General features: G+C 37.7%; 1 protein-coding gene across 3 annotated transcripts in view; it reads right to left on the bottom strand.

The window, feature by feature from the left end:
• The window catches only part of EML4 (EMAP like 4), a 130,245-nt gene extending 121,177 nt beyond the window's left edge, over positions 1-9,068 (bottom strand). For 2 of the 3 annotated variants that reach the window (XM_087717724.1, XM_087717722.1), the window contains exon 1: positions 8,793-9,068. In XM_087717724.1, coding sequence (XP_087573850.1) covers positions 8,793-8,817 — 25 coding nt within the window. In that variant the 5' untranslated portion in view covers positions 8,818-9,068. Of the gene's footprint in view, positions 1-8,438; positions 8,461-8,792 lie in introns of those variants that run through there. The other variant, XM_087717723.1, reaches the window with a different exon arrangement.
• Between the last annotated feature and the right edge of the window lie 8,034 nt (positions 9,069-17,102).

Below are 17,102 nucleotides of genomic sequence, written 5' to 3' on the forward strand. Positions count from 1 at the left end.
TTAAAAATAGTAAGAAATCACAGTGTCATTATTTAGTGTCACTAAATTGGAATAATATAATGATGAACATGACTTCCATAGTATCTGATTTCATATTTTATTCCTAATAAACTCACTAGGTTTCCAGTCTTTCTGAAATAATTTATACTTCAGATATAGCTCTGTAAATTAAAAAACTTTAAAAGTATTTCTGGTTTTAAAAGCAATCATAAAATTACAGGCAACTAAAAAATCTATTCTTCAAAGTTTCACCACAAGCAATAGCAAAAAACTTTTATAAACTGAAAGGTGTGTCTTCACAGCCTGAAGCAGACACATTAATTTAAGGTGTGGAAACTACAAAGATTCTTATTTGCATAAAACATATCATCAAGTCTAAACAAGATACAGTAAGTAGTTATATTATAATATGAATTAACATGGAAGATAAAATTAATTTAAAGTTTTAAGAATATACCATATTTTTTGGAGAATAAGATGCACCTTTTTTCCTCAAAAAAGAGGCTGAAATCTGGGTGCGTCTTATACATTGAATACAGCATTTTTTGCCTCCTGAAGTCCCGCCCCTTCACAAAAATGGCCGTGCATACCCTTATGGAGGCTTTCCGAGATCTCCTGGAGGCTGGGGAGGGCAGAAATGAGCAAAAAATGGGCTGTGTTTCCCTCCCCACAAGCAGCACTCTATAAGCCTCCATAAGGCTATGCATGCAATTTTTTTATAAAAAACGAGTCCGTTTTTGTGAAAAATGGGCTTTTTTTTGCTCATTTTTGACCCCCCTACCCCACCAGAAGCACTCTGCAAGCACCCCCAGGCTATTCATGCCTTTTTTGGGGGGGGGGGGAAACGGGTCTGTTTTCATGAAAAATGGGCCGTTTTGGGGAGGTTTGCAGAGTGCAAAAACTTTTTTTTCTCCTTTTGGAAAGCTCTTTAACTGATTGATGAGAATTACATTGATCAACTGCTGTGCCAGCAGAAACAAAGTCTTAGGTGCTTCAGATTATCAGCGATTTCCTTCTTCAGAACATGGATAAATACACATGGAAACATCTACCTACCTACCTACTCTCTCACTCTCTCCCTACCTACCTACTGTATTTCTCTCTCTCTCTTTCTCTCTCCCTATCCCTCTACTTACCTACCTACCTACACTTTCTCTCCCTCCCTACCTACCCACCTACACACACTCTCTCTCTCTCTTTCTCTCTCTCTCTATCCCTTTATCTACCTACCTATTTACCTAACTACTCTCTCTCTCTCTCTCCTTACCTACCTACTGTATTTCTCTCTCTTTCTCTCTCTCTATCCCTCTATCTACCTACCTCTTTTTTTAAAAAAATTGCTTCTTCAAAACCTTGGTGCGTCTTATATGGCGGTGCGTTTTATACTCCAAAAAATACAGGTAAGTTAATTAAACCACAGTATCATTTTTATTGTTGAAAAAGATATGTCTTCAATATATTAAAGAAATTCATTACAGCTCCCTTCCATACATATCAAAATCTTATTGTCTTAAGACAATTTTTGTCTTTTCCAGGGCTGGACTACTACATATTATTGTTTTTATATACTTATTTATATATTGATGTATTTTATCATCATATATCAAAGAGCACATGAATCCATAATACATTAGTTCATCACAAAAAAAAACTTTACCTTAGTATCTGCAACACAACTGAGTCAGATAGTATGGATAAAAAAATAACAAGGCACATAATCTGCAGAAATCCAGCTATTCTATCTTTTTGATAATCGCATCTATAATCAGTATTTTTATAATCCTATGCATACACTAACTAAAAAAGTCAACCTTCAAGGTCAATTATATTTCTGTTCCTAATGCTTCTGAAAATGTTTCTTCAATCAAATGAGCCTCTGAGTTCCCGTTTTCCCAGGACATAGCTGAATAGCTGCCAATTTAGTTGGATGCACTAGAAAAGCTCATATTATTCTAAATTGTTAAAATAATATAGTAAGCTATACTTTAAAAATAAAGAAACAGTAGGTGGAGTAAGCAGAAAGTTCTTTAAGGTCCTATGGAAATAATAATTATTCCAAGAAATTAAGGAGGACTAATTCCTCCTTAATTAATTCCATTTGAGGCAAGAAATCTTCCTTGACCAGCTTTAATCCTAAATACTGTATATTCCCCGATCTTTAGCAAAAGATGGAAACCATGAGAAAATCAGCTGTCACTTATGAAAATTATTCTAATACTTATACAAGCAATGAAATGTCTCCCCAACTGCCCATTCATCTGAAAGTTATATGCAAAATAAAAAATATAGGTTGGACAGTTTATCATTTCTCAATCTGGATTTTTTTAAAAGTAAATCATTATCAAGTCAAAATGTCAACTAAAAATACAAAACTATATATTACAAGAGCCATTTTGTGATTTAAATTTCTAATAAGGTTGAACAGGATTATGGATCACGCAGGAATAGTTATCTACAAAAAACAGGGAGTACTAGCATTCATGAAAGCTAAGGAGTGTCCAAGAAAGCAATATTTTGACATTTTTAAGTAATTGTTTAAACCAAATAGATGTGGCATGTCAAATATGAAGCATCTAATTTTAGTCCTCTTGGTCCTTTAAACACAAGTGCAATAACTAATCTATATATTATAAGGAGTCATAATACTAAAAATCCACTTGTGTGCCCATATTTGAAATGCAATGTGTTTTATATTGTGTTCCACTATTCATAAACTAATTCCATATTATCAAAAGAAAAATAAAGGCAAAACAACACATTTTATCAGTAGCATGGGAAGTAGAGTGGGAAGGAACACAATGAAATTCACTGTATCTATATATGTAGACAACAATTCTAATCAAAACTTCAGTATTAAAGAAGAACAAATTAAATTAGCCATTATCTTAGAATTAGATCCACTACTAAATTATCAAGGTCTATTTATTTTGCTTTTTCTGTTCATATGACCAGAAATAACAAAATGAGAAAGAATGTACGTGGTAGTAAGGTAGGAAACTCTTTAATGCACTTTGATATGGTGATCTATCTTAACGCTAAAATAAAGATACTCGTAAATAGTAAGCACAATCTTTCCATGAGTCACACATGTTTAGTTAAGAAAAACAAATAGAGTATTATATGTTCATTTCCTGTGCCCTTTTGATCACAAGTTTCAAAATATCCAGGAAAAAGTATTTGATAGAATATGGAATAACACAGAGAGAGTGCCAGACTAATAACATGTTGCAAATTATGTTTGACCTGCCAAACATTCTAAAAGAACGAAGCTCACGTTCAAGATAATTTAAATAAATATGTTGTTATAATAATTATCTTTCAGACATAGACCAAGCTATTTAAAAACAGTATTTATAATTCTGATTATACTGCTTATTTTAATTTTGTTCTTGTTTGCTTTTTATTATTACAGCTATACACATGTCAGAGTTGTAAATTAAGTTAACTACCCTTATAAATTCCTTAAATAATTCTTACCAGCAGTTTTGATCATATGTAATTATGGCCCAATTTATATTTTCAGTTATAATTAATCACTTTTCCTAAAAGTCATATATTTTTATATACCCAGATTTAGTTATACTTTCCTAATATATACACTACCATGAACAATGTTTCCTAAAGTGATATTTGTTAAGTTCATTAATATGCCTATTTTATGTTTTCTTTTTATATCTGTTTTTGTATGTGCTTTGGAGAAATGTATTGCAAAACTCATAAAAATGTAAGTTTTAAAATACAGTTGCAGTGTGACTTGTAAAAGGTAAATTGGGTAAATAATAAGTTACCAATTTCTCCCCTGAGACAATCCTGTTTTTAAGACACAAATAATATTGAGATTTCCAAGTACCTTTCAAAGATAGTCATCCAAAAATATTTCTTCAACTGTTCTTTATCCTTAATAGATGATTATGTCTCCAAAATAAGCATATCCAGTGCAACAGCCTACAGCAGGCAAAGTTATACTGGCCATCTTCTGGAAGAAGTCAGAGTCTCTCTAACTGTAAGCCTGTATTTTCATAGGGGACAGTATTTTATACAGTATACTTTCTGGCCTGGTGTTATGTTAATCAGAAGTCCTCCATCTGCTTTAAGAAAGCATTAATGGGTTATTTGACACCCAGAGACTTATCCTCTCAAGCTCAGGATTTGTTCAGCATCCCTAAACTATGATGTAATACACAAAGCCAAATATACGATGTACGGTTGCAGGCACTGGGTATGTCTATTCTAATGAAGAGAAAGACTAGGAATGACTTGACAGCATCTTCCAGAGGAGCTTCCACAGAGAAGCATCTGAAGCCAAGAGAAGAAGTAACATATAAAAGTTTATCAAAGACAATTCCCAACATGGAATTAAGGAGAAATATCCTGCCAGTAAGAATAATTAATTAGTGGAACAGGTTGCTTCCAGAAGTTGTGGGTGCTGCATCATTGGAGGTTTTTAAAAAGAAATTGGACAGTCATTTGTCTGAAATTGTATAGTGTAAAATTGTATAGTATACAGAGCGCTAGACTGGAAGACTTCCAACTAACCCTGTTATTCTGTAATTTTGTAATTCTGATATGTCACTCCCCAAATCACTGAACAACCACAGAGGCTGAATAAGCATATTAAATTGGGATGGGATGTGTGTGCACTAATGTAAGAAACACAGAAAGCCAAATCCCAAGTCATAGATAGAGAAATGGAATCCAAATCTCTATCATCTAGGCCTGGGGCAATAAGTTTTGCCCCAATCCTTTGAATAGGAAATAGGTAAGAAATCTTCATAGTATATTTTTATTGTTCTGAAACTTGCTTGGAAAATATGTTTAAAAAAGACACAAGCAAAAATGTAACTAATAAAATATAAACCTTTTTAAAATACCACATTCTGGTAGGCCAGTATTATTTTCATAAAGTAATAATTTATGATAAATAATTTAATAAAGCATTACAGTAGTAATTTGCATGACTAAAAGTGTTTGAAACTTAATCCTTGCTAAAGGGATTTGAACAGAGAGAAATAACTTATACTTCCTTAGAAGCAATCTAACAATTGTTTCTACATTCTTACTTTATTTCTACCCTGGCGATCAATGGGGTGACAGATGTCGCAGCCAGATCGCCCTCAGATTCATTTCTATACTCTGGTTTCTCTTCAGATCGTATAAATCTTTTGCCTTTTTTTTACTTTATTTCTACAATAAGATCTCATGTAAATATGCTTTTTTATGAAATTCCTTAACTTTTCCCACTCCTGAAACAGCAAGTATGGGCAAGTACTTTAGAAAATTTAGAAAGGGACAATTAGTTCTACAATGAGAAAACCACTCCACTGATTCATCAAATGACTTTGACCTTCAGATGCTGAATCTCTAACTCTCTTTTCATTTCATTCCACAAATTCCTATAAAAATAGGTTATGAGATAAAAAGAAATATGCTGTATTTTGCTAAATCTTCTACCTTAAATCATGAAAACAAATTTCACTAATGCAATAGCACCAACTTTTAATGAAATATGGTTATATTTGTACAACCATATTTCATATTTCAACTGCATTCTATACCTGACATGGGACAGAAACCAAATTCTTACTTATGGTATAAATTTGTATTAAAAAGCAGCATTACAACCTAGCTTCTCCTTAAGTTTTTTTTTTCAGGGAGAATTTACAGTACATACTGATCAATTTATAGTATTAATGCCATGCAATTAGCTGAACCTGGATTTATTCAGCTACATAGATTTAACATGATCATATGGACAAAAAAGAGAAATAGCAGATGGAAAGCAACAAGGTGCTGCTTAAGCATTCCAAGACTATCAGAGATATTTTCCCAAGAACAATGGAATGAGATGTTCATTCATGCCGCCATGTATTAGTCCTATGTGGGCATTATAATTTATCTTTATTGCTGTTCTATTACAAAACAGATGTATGGAAGTGAAACTTAAAGGCAGTAGGCTGGAGGCAAGGACATTAAGAAAGAAAAATGAGGTATCATTCTTCCAATCAATTATACACCTAAATGTTAAAGAATATTTAGGAGTATAATTGATTGGAATAATAATACTATACTTTTCTTGAATATTTAGGCTTAGGATTCTCCATTTTTCCTATCTACAACATGTACATTAATATGAACCTGTAGCTTCATTTTTAATTGTTTCATTATGGTCATTTTTAAATGTTCCAAAACAATCCAGATGTATAACTAGAGATAGCAAAACTAATTAATGCATTGCACTGATGATTCCCAGATTCATAAGACCTGCCTTACATAAACTCAATTTATTCATGTATCCATTTTCTCTGCCCTTCGCTGGCTTCAGCCACCACTGCTACCTGTTCCTAGAAGATCAGGCCTGGCCTCTTAGAAACTAAGAGCAATAGCATTTAGACTTCTATACGGCTTTACACTGTTTTACATTCTCTCTAAGTGGTTTACAGAGTCAGCAGATTGCCCCCAACAACCTGGGTCTTCATTTTATGGACCTCGTAAAGATGGAAGGTTGAGTCAACTTTGAGCCGCTCAGAATCAAACTCCTGGAATGAGAAGCGAGTTAGCATGCAGTACTGCATCCTAACCAGTGTACTTATTTCCACAATGGTTTTTAATAACCACTCACCTTTCCCACAGCCACATAGCCCTATGAGCCCATTGCTGCAGGCTAATTCAGTTTAAATATATTCAAACTTTATTTGTCCTTTTCCTTGCTTTTCCTTAGGCTTTGTCTGCTGGCGCATCATAAAAAAACTGACAAATGTCCCTGTGAGAAGTTTCTCTGGATGGGAGAACATACTATTTCATGACTTTCAGGGATTTCTCCTTCCCTTCTCCTCTCTCTACAGTTACTTGCAAATTAGATAAGCACAAGACCTAATTTAGGTCTAAATGCACAGCCTTTTTATAAGGCATCAATCCAACATAGGTCAGATCAGAATCATATCTCAAAGCAACATTTTGCCATCTTGTGCAAAGATGTAACATTTTGAGAAATTTTGAAGCATTAGAAAAGGAATATTTTTCCTACTCTTCTCAGGAAAACAACCGAGAAATGTCTGGAAAATTGGAATAATTGCATTGTTCATTTTCATATCAATCACTTACAAGTTTTAATTAACGTTGCTATTTAAAGAACATACAATACAGTATGTAAACACTGATTTACTATTTCAATTATTATTTGGCTCTATTTATTATACTATGCCTAATTAATTTATTTTACTTTACAACGTGTAAATTTTTCTACAAAGCCTCAAAATCTTTAAAAAATCTATTATAAATTCAGTTTGGCAAGTTACCCAAAAAAATCACAATTCAGAAAAAAATATCAAAAAGCAATACAACAATTTAACCTCCTTAGATACTTAGGGCTCAAGAATCCAGGTGGAACTGACCCACTGGCTTCTAGAATAAAAGCTGGCAATAGAAAAGCCCATAAGCAAATGAGGCACTGACTCCTCATTCCTTCTTTGGTGAAAATTAGCAATGCAAAGGATTAGCAAAAATATATCTTGCTCTTCTTACATTTGAGAGTTGTACTGCACTGTTTGTCCTCTCTACACCGTTTGGGTACAAGAAGTGTAGCACTCTGATTAGAGTTTTAAAAATCTTATTACGTTAGTATTTTAAGGGAAAGATAACAAATATGAGTACTTGTTTTATTGCATCCAATACTGCAAAAGAATATATTTCACTAGAGCGATATGTCTGAAATTTAAAAGGGGGGCAAAAATGCCCATTTTTATCTCTTTGTCCTGGAAGTAAGTAGAAATATTAATTTGAATTCACCAAATAACAGGTTCACCTACTCAATAACTTCAATATGATCATGTTAATACAATGTATTGTGTGTACAAATGTATGTGTTTATACATACATACATACATACATACGTGTGTGTGTGTGTATGTGTGTGTGTGTGTGTGTGTGTGTGTAGGTAGGTAGGTAGGTAGGTAGGTAGGTAGGTAGGTAGGTAGGTACACACACAGAGGGAGGGAGGGAGACTAAGACATGAAGAAAATCTGAAGGAGAAAAGCAAGCACAGCAACTCCTAAGACAGAAAGAACCAAACAGGCATGGAGAGAGACTTCAGTCAAGGTAGCGAAGATGCTATCCGTTTCCTCTCCATACAAAGGTTTTTAATGCATCTATTATGGTTTTATCGGCGCCGTCAGCGCCGTTGGGAAGATCAGAACGTAGCAGGAAAAAGAACCGCTCGTTTTTTTTCCTTGTAAAGAGAGCAACTGAATGATAAAGTCATGTATACATTAGGGTGTACTTCGATCCAGGGGGGAAGAAGAAGGAATGAATTTGTGCGTATCAGATTTATATACAACATCCAAGCAACTTAGTTAAATGTCCCGGAGTCACCCTCCTCGGTCCAATGTGTAATCCCCCCTCCCCCGAAATACATCCATGCTTTTCTTTCAATAGTCACCAACCTCTCATTTTCTCTTCCCACCCGCCGTCTCCCTCCCTTCCCCGGCATGCATTTTTCAGACGAAAGACTTCGGCAGGCAGCCTTGCAGAGAGGAAGGTCAGGGAAAAGCGTCGTTGCCGCCGCTACACTTTGCCGCGAAAAACATTCACCTTGAGGATCAAGGAGGAGCCGGACGCGGTTTCGGGTCGCCCAAGTCCCTAGACAGCCCCTCCGCGCGAAAGAATCCGAGGGAGGAAATGGACCTGGCCTGCAGTTCAGGCAGAGACGCGCACTTGTGTGGCAACGCTGCCCCGACCGACAGCTACAGACTTGGCTCCCGGCCGCCACGAGCCATTTACTAGGCGCCTTAACTTACCCAAACTACCGGCGAAACCGTCCATTTTGGGCGCCGCGGCGTCAACGTCCGAGCTCGACCTCGGGCCGCCGGCTCCGTCTGAAAAGGGAGGAGGAAGAAGAAGCGGCAGGCGGGGGGCAGCTCATTCACTCTTGCCGCGGTTGCGGCTGCCCACTCAGCACCCGCGGCACGCGATGCCCGCTCGCCTTTCCTGCCTGCCGCGGACGCTGCTCTGGCCCCACGCGCCTGCGGCGCAAGCTGCTCGGCAAAAGACAGGTCCACTCGCCTGCCCGCCTGCCGCCCGCTCGCTCGCTCCGAGACCCCCTCTCGCAGGAGCAGCAGCCGCGGCCAGTTTCTAACCCCCTCCCCCAACCGCTTTCGGGCCCGCCCTGCAGCGGCCGCGTTGCTTTCGCGCTTCCGACTCCGCCTTCCTTTGGCAGCCGAGGCTTCTCCTCCAGCGGCGGTTGCGGAGGGTCTGGGGGCGAGGCGGGCCTGGAGAGGGGAAGCTGGCGGCGGCGATCTCAGTTTGGTACGCCTGAGGCCCGGTCCTTTAGAGTCAGAAGTCGCCGGAAAACAGGGAGGCTTGACTCCCAAGGTGCCTGGAGCCTGAGCGATTTGGGGGCAGTAGCGTGTTTCGGGGTAAGGCGTTAGTCCGGGGGCTTTTCTCGGGTATAACAACATCCCAGTAAAAGCTAACTAACTTATTATTCTTAGTAGAGGGGTGTTGCTGGCACTTAAAGAAAGAATTATTCGAGAGGAACCCATGTAATTTAATGGGGAGCTGCCAGATGGAATGGATTCAGGATTGCAGTTGACTGATTTCTTAAGTCTGCGGAAAATTATACCCTCGTAAAATTTGCTGTCCCAAGTGCCAGTCTTGATTCTGCTTAGTCTGTTGTGAGTTATTGTCAGTGGTGTTTGTTTCTTTTTCTTTTTAATTCAGACATTTGTATACTGGCCTAGATTATTTGCCTTAAGGCCATGTTAGGCAAAGAAAGAGGCTGAAATTTCTAACTTTGCACCCTTCCTTCTTTGGAATGTCACCTGGGAATATTTGCTAGTGAGGTGGGATCTAACACCAGGAGTTTGTCAAGGGTCTTTTTATACTCCTCTCCCATTCCTCCATTTTGTTAAGCACAGGCTTAACAAAGTGTGTAACTTCTGAGTTCCTGAAAGTATCTCTTAGACTTAGACCTTGTCATTTAACTATTACACCACTTTATTCTTGTGCAAAGCCAGCAAAAACAATTTAGGAAGTACACCTAACAATACCAGTTGTACAATCAAGTTTAGTAGCACAAATCTGCTCAAGTGAAGGCACAGTAGGTGTCTCCATGTATGCTCAGATTTACATTAAAAAATTACTTCTTTTAGACTAGTGAGTAAACATGCATTCCATAGTTTACTTTGCATTAGCAAAAAGCAAGACAGTTATTAAAAGTCTGGAAATTCTCAGTCATCCAGGTCATGGTTGTCCCTGAAGAGCTGAAGAAGCTTCTTGGATGAGAAGCGAAACTTCTTCAAAGAAAAAACAGAAAGTCCAGTTGCCTCTTGAAAAAAGAATGGCACCATTATTAAAATATCCCTTGCCTGAAATACCCAATGGGTGCCTCTCTGAACACATCAACACTCATCCAATGTCATAGGCAAGAAAGCATTACAGATATTAAATACCATAAGGCTGGAGCTGCTGGATTAAAAGGGAAAACATTAATAATTAGTAAAACTAAGAATAATTTATGATAGTCTCCTGTTGTGGCCCAGCAGGATCCGGTTGAGCTGCTGATGGACTCAGATAGCGAGGAACCATATGAGTCTGCCAGGGAAGATGTGGAGGACCCTGAGCAGGGTTCAGACTCAGAGCAGGGACCAGAGAGGCTGGTTGGCCACCAGCAGGTGCCTGAGGCATGGAGCAGTGGGGGAGGACTCAAGGCAGTTTGTTCCTGACGCCAGACAGAGAAGGGCGGAGAAACGGAAGCAGCAGCTACAGAGGCAGATTCAGAGACAATAATTAAGTCCAGATAGTTGTGGCTTGGCCCCTCCCAAGAGAGTATATAAGTAAAGAAGTGGGAGGAGTCATTTGCAAGACACAACCGTTTGAAACTGTATTGGAATACTCTGTCGTGTATCTGTGCCCATTGGATTTTCAACTAGTCTTGCATGTGAGTCGGGTCTGGGCCTTCAGCCAAAGAAGTTGATAAAGCCGTGATTAAAGAGTGGCAAACAGCCAAGCTTGTGTCTAGATGATTTGCAGGTCGGGAGGGGGGGGGTCAGAACAGTCTCCCTTAATAAAATGTACCTTCAGGGACTAGAAGAAGAAGTTGCAGTTGACAGTGTTTGTGCTTGTGCCATGATTTAAGTGCAAGTGCTAGCCTAAACATGATTAGAAGGAGTGTAGCACACTATTCGAAATAATCGGTTCGAACCTGGTAAACTCAGATACCTTATTCTCAGAAAAGCCAGGCTGTGAAGATTAAAAAGAAAAGCAAGGTAATAGACAATCTAACGGATTATATTCCAGGACCAAAATAATAGTTTGGTCTTGGAATAGTGTTAGTGTATTTTGCAATGATCTTGAGAACCGGTTTCTTATTGAAGTATGCAAGGACTACTAAATCTACTCCAAGGGAAAGATCTAAGCCTCTGTTAGTAATATGATCCACAGCTGTTTAAAGCAGTGTTTTTCAACCTTTTTTGTGCAAAGGCACACTTTTTTCATGAAAAAAATCACGAGGCACACCACCATTAGAAAAATTTTTTTAACTCTGTGCCTATATTTACTATAGGCAGGTGTTTTTCCCACGGCACACCTTACACTATGTCACGGCACACTAGTGTGCCACAGCACAGTGGTTGAAAAACACTGGTTAAAAGGATAGTCCAATTCAGAAAAGGCAGTTCTCTTCCCTTAGTCTAATAGATTAAACAAAACTGAAAAACTGTACCTTTTGCTTTTAACCATAATTTTGTGAAATTTGCAAAGAAGTTAATAATAAAATATGTTAAAACATAGTTTAGAGCTATTGTCTTTCTTGTTTCACTTGTATAATTTTAATTATAATATATAAATGGAATTATGTGAACATATGTAACTGAAAGGACTGAAATTTGCATTATGTTGTAATCTTAAATAGATTTTTTTATAAAATTATGTATTGTTGACATATGCTACCAAGATAAATTGTCTAGAACAGTGGTTCTCAACCTGTGGTCTGTGGACCCCTGGGAAGTCACATTGTCACTGGGGTTTTTCAAAAGCTTGAAGAAATTTTATGATTTAAACCTTGGGTTTTGGGGGTCTGTGACCATGGTCCATGGCCACAAAAGGTATTTTGTATAATTATGACACAACATACTCTGGAAACCATTTTCAAGAAACCATTTAAAATTGGAGGTATTCTTGTTGGTATTTTACCAGAGTAATATAGTAAAGAGGATATATACTTGATTATTCATATAATAATTGCAGCTAGAATTGTATTTGCACAACATTGGAAGATAGAAAAAATTCCTTCAGAAGGAGAGGTAATCAAGAAAATATTAGATTGTGCAGAAATGAATAGATTAACATTGTGATTAAGGGGAAGGAAGAATCAGAGTATACAATATATGGGGGAGATTTTATCATTGGATAGAAAATAAATATGGATAAAAACAGAAACAAAATTAAATAAACTGGGAAGGGAAGTAGAGTAATGGGAGAAGATGAAATGTAAATGAAATGTAAAGATAAGCTGTGAGCTAAACGTAGAGTAAAAATGATAGTAAATGTTAAATATGATGACACAAAACTACTCAGATGACACACTATTTGATTAAAGATGTATGATTTTTGTAAAAAAAACTTTTTATTAAAAAAAGAAACCATTTTCAAAAATCCATAAAAATGTCATGGAACATTTCCTGAAATGCACTGACATGCAAGATGCCCTTTTTCCAAATTTATCATTTTCAGGAACCATTCCTTATTTCCTGCATATTATACCGTGACTATGCCAGTAGCTGTATAAGTTCATTGGATCTGTTTTATACTGATGCCTCCTTGAAGTCGTAGGCATCAAGGATTCTTTATTAACCACTAGGTAGAGGTATTATTGTAGATATATTAATATACAAACGCGTAACTAGTATATACATATTTCAGCACTGGAATAAGAGTGCCCATCAACAATAATGTACCTGGTGTTACTAATACAAGTGGTGCATTCTTGTAATTCTTGGAAAATCTCTTTTTTTAAAAATGTACATAAGCATGCAGTACAAAGAAGGAAGATTGAATGTATTCAAAGCCTACCAAATAACTTACAAGCAGTATCAACAAACATAAACTTTAAAAAAGAATTTATTTTAATAGTAATTGTCAATAAAATAACATGCTATTTTAATAGTAGAAGCTAGAGTACTACTACTGTTGGAAGCTTTCCATAGATATTGGTGTGAGAGCAAGGATCTATCTTGTCAAGCTGTAATCACTGTCAGTATTATGACAAAGTTCCAGAAAGGGTAGTTGCTGTTTTGGGGAATAAGGGTAATCTTTACAAAAGGAATGTGTGTTTTTTTTAATGTTTGTATGAGGGAACGTTTCCAAATACAATCTCTGACTTTTAAAGTGGTATAATCCTAAAAGTATTCTAATACCTCAAAAAAAATATGAAGGAAATTTTAAAAGACCTATAGGAATCTTACTGAGTGTGAATCTACGTAGTGTACAATTTGATAACAAGTATTAAGTGAAACAACTTAACTCAAACTTGTCCAGGAAATTATTAAACAGAAGGTAATAGTGATGCCTAAAGCACAGAGTGCCAAAGAATTGAGGCCTTTGAACGATGGTGTTGGAGAAGCCTCCTGCGAGTTCCTTGGATTGCAAGGCAATCAAACTGGTCAGCCCTAGAGGAGATCAACCCTGACTGCTCTTTAGAAGGCCAGATCCTGAAGATGAAACTCAAATACTTTGGCCACCTAATGAGAAAGAAGGATTCACTGGAGAAGAGCCTAATGCTGGGAACAATTGAGGGCAAAAGAAGAAAGGGACTACAGAGAATGAAGTGGCTGGATGGAATCACTGAAGCAGTCGGCTTGAGCTTAAATGGACTCCGGAGGATGATATAGGGCAGGAAGGCCTGGAGGAACGCTGTCCATGGGGTTGCGATGGGTCGGACACGATTTCACAACTAACTATAACAACAATAGTGATGCAGATGTTTTATATCTTTTTTGTAATAAAATCATAGTAAATTTTCTGGAATCATACATAAGAATATTCTCCAGTGTTAGTTAGCATAGCAAGTGTTGAGGACTTTTGCAAAGAAATAAACTACATATTGTTGACAAATAATGCACTTGCACACTTTAGATTAATTCTGGTGAGGCTCTAGGATATTTCTCCTATTACAAATACTCTGCCAGTGAAAGCTGTGATTAAAAAAACCTTAAGAAATTTACTTTTTTTTCTTCTAGTAGCAGAATTATAAAAACAGCAGGCTGATAAAATTATAGGAACACATTACTTGCAAAGTGTGTCTTCAGGTAGCAAATACTGCAGAAATTCTGAATGTGGGCAAATCAGGAAATCAAGTAAAGAACCATCGAATACCATCTGTGTCAGCAAAAGCTTTTGGCAGAGTTAACTGAATGAAACCATTTTCTTCATGGAAGTATTAATATAGCTTTCTGACATGATGAGTACAGACTGCCATAAGTGTTTACTACCCCCACTGAATTTCTGCATCATTTACTTTATGAAGGAATGCAGCCTTAAGAAAATGTGTGAGGCCCATTGGCCATTTAGCCCAAAATTCATTCAGGGAAGATTATTCAGTTTATACTGCTTGTAATAATAATTCTGTTCACAAAATATAAAAACTCAAAATAAACAATGATATAATACCAGAGCAAGAGAGAGCTTATCGTCACCTTTCAAAATAGGAAGGATGGGAAATAGAAACAAGTATAAAACAAGAGCTCATTGTCCTTTTCAGAGAAAGAGCAAAGGCATAAGCCTCCTTGGTGCCAGTTCCTGATTGTCCTGCTGGTAATGTTTCTCTTAATATGGGCTCAAAAGGTCCATCTGCCTTAAACAACCATTCTTAAGAGTTTTGGCTTCAACTAAATGAAAATTGTGTGAGGAGTGTGTGTATGTATGGCTTCTGCAGTTGGTTTGGTTTTTGGCTTCTGCAATTAAATGCAAATGCAATGTGTGGGAATGTATACACATACATATACACATACATACCAGTTGGTACATACCTATATACTGAGTGGCTTCTGATGTTCCCTCCCAAAGATTGGCCAACTATTCCATCTCTCAGGCTGGGGGGTGAAATTATACGCCCCTCAGAGAGGGTCCGCAATTTATCCCCAGCTGACTTTAGAACACCATTTGTCGGCTGTGACCAGGGAGACCTTTGCCCAGGTTCGCCTGGTGCACCAATTGCGACCCTACCTGGATCGGGAGGCCCTTCAGACAGTCACTCACGCCCTTGTGACCTCAAGACTGGATTACTGTAACACGCTCTACATGGGGCTACCCTTAAAGAGTGTTCGAAGACTTCAGTTAGTCCAGAATGCAGCCGCGCGAGCGATTGTGGGTGCACCTAGGTACACCCACGTCACACCTATCCTCCGTGAGCTGCACTGGCTACCCATTAGTCTCCAGACCCGCTTCAAGGTGCTGGTCGTTACCTATAAAGCCCTACATGGCATCGGACCTGGGTACCTGAGAGACCGCCTCCTGCCGATTACCTTCCTTAGACCGATTAGATCTCACAGGTTAGGTCTCCTCCGGATTCCATCTGCCAGCCAATGTTGGCTGGCAACTCCCCGGGGGAGAGCCTTCTCTGTTGCAGCTCCAGCCCTCTGGAATGACGTCCCCGTGGAGATCCGGACCCTTACTACCCTCCCGGCCTTCCGCAAAGCCACCAAGTCCTGGCTGCTCCAGCAGGCCGGGGGGCTTGTGAAACATCCAGCCCCACGGAAATTGTGAATGTTGCGTTTTTAAAGTGTTGTCTTTGTCTATTTATCCCCCCTTCCCTTGTCTATTGTGAGCCGCCCGGAGTCCTTCGGGAGTGGGCGGCATACAAGACAAATAAACTAAACTAAACTAAACACACATGCACACAGCCACATACATCATACAGTATGATATACAGAACTACCATCTATTGCTTCGTTGGAATCATTTTCCCTTTTCCCTTAAGTAGGAATAAAACATAAATTGCCAATTTTCATCTAAATATTGCAAAAGGATCCTTCAATAAAATGTTTGCTGTGTTCAGGATTTCAGACATTGCAAACTTTACCACTCACCCTCCTTTTGTTCCATTTTTCTTCAGTAGTAACGTCGTCTTTCTTACATCTGCTGACTATCGTTATTGGAAATAAGGTCCTTGTTAAAGGATTCTTTTTTCATTAATACTACTGTACTTTTGCAAACTAGTGTACGTACAGGTAATCCTCAACTTAACAACAGTTCATTTAGTGACTATTCAAAGTTACAACAGCACTGAAAAAACTGACATGATCGTTTTTCACACTTACAACCTTTGTAGCATCCCCATGATCATGTGATCAAAATTCAGATGCTTGGCAACTAGTTCTTTCTTACAACCGTTGCTGTGTCCCAAGATAATGCAATCATCTTTTGTAACCTTTTGACAAGCAAAGTCAACGGGGAACCGGATTCATTTAACAACTAGGTTACTAACTTATCAATTGCAATGATTCACTTAACAACTATGGCAAGAAAGGTCATAAAATGGGGCAAAACCCACTTAAGAAATTTCTCACTTCACCCAAAAATTGTGGGCTCACTTGTGGTCGAAGGTCGAATCTGTATGTGCCTTCTTTGCATTGTAGCACTACTACTTACTATAATTTAGATTGTTCTTTGACTTAAACTTAGACTTAGAATAACTTTATTGTCACTTTGAATGTATACTAATCAGCATACATTAAAATGAAATTTTGTTGCATACAACTCTCAAAGGATCACCACTTCCAATATACGCTACATAAGCATTAGTAAATAAATAAATATTAATTTGTGCATATACCCACATATATTATATGACATAGAGAAACAACAGTCTGTTCAGATATATACATGTACATGGCGAGAAAAAAAGTATATCCTAGTAAGACTGAAATATTGTATCAGGCAAAGAGAGCTTTGTTTGGGAATTTCAATGTCTTCCTTTTGACAAAGAAGACTTTTCAAAAAAAGGGAATGCAAACCAAGTGAAAAAGAAGACTTAGATGTGTGCCTTTTCCTCCATTCATTTTAGACTATACAGTCTCCTGTCCTCCCCCCACCCCCTTGTTTTTGGAGGA

This window comes from Thamnophis sirtalis, unplaced genomic scaffold, assembly GCF_051295495.1.
Source record: "Thamnophis sirtalis isolate CommonGarterSnake01/CBP01778 unplaced genomic scaffold, rThaSir2_p1.2 scaffold_6, whole genome shotgun sequence".
Lineage (NCBI taxonomy): Eukaryota > Metazoa > Chordata > Lepidosauria > Squamata > Natricidae > Thamnophis > Thamnophis sirtalis.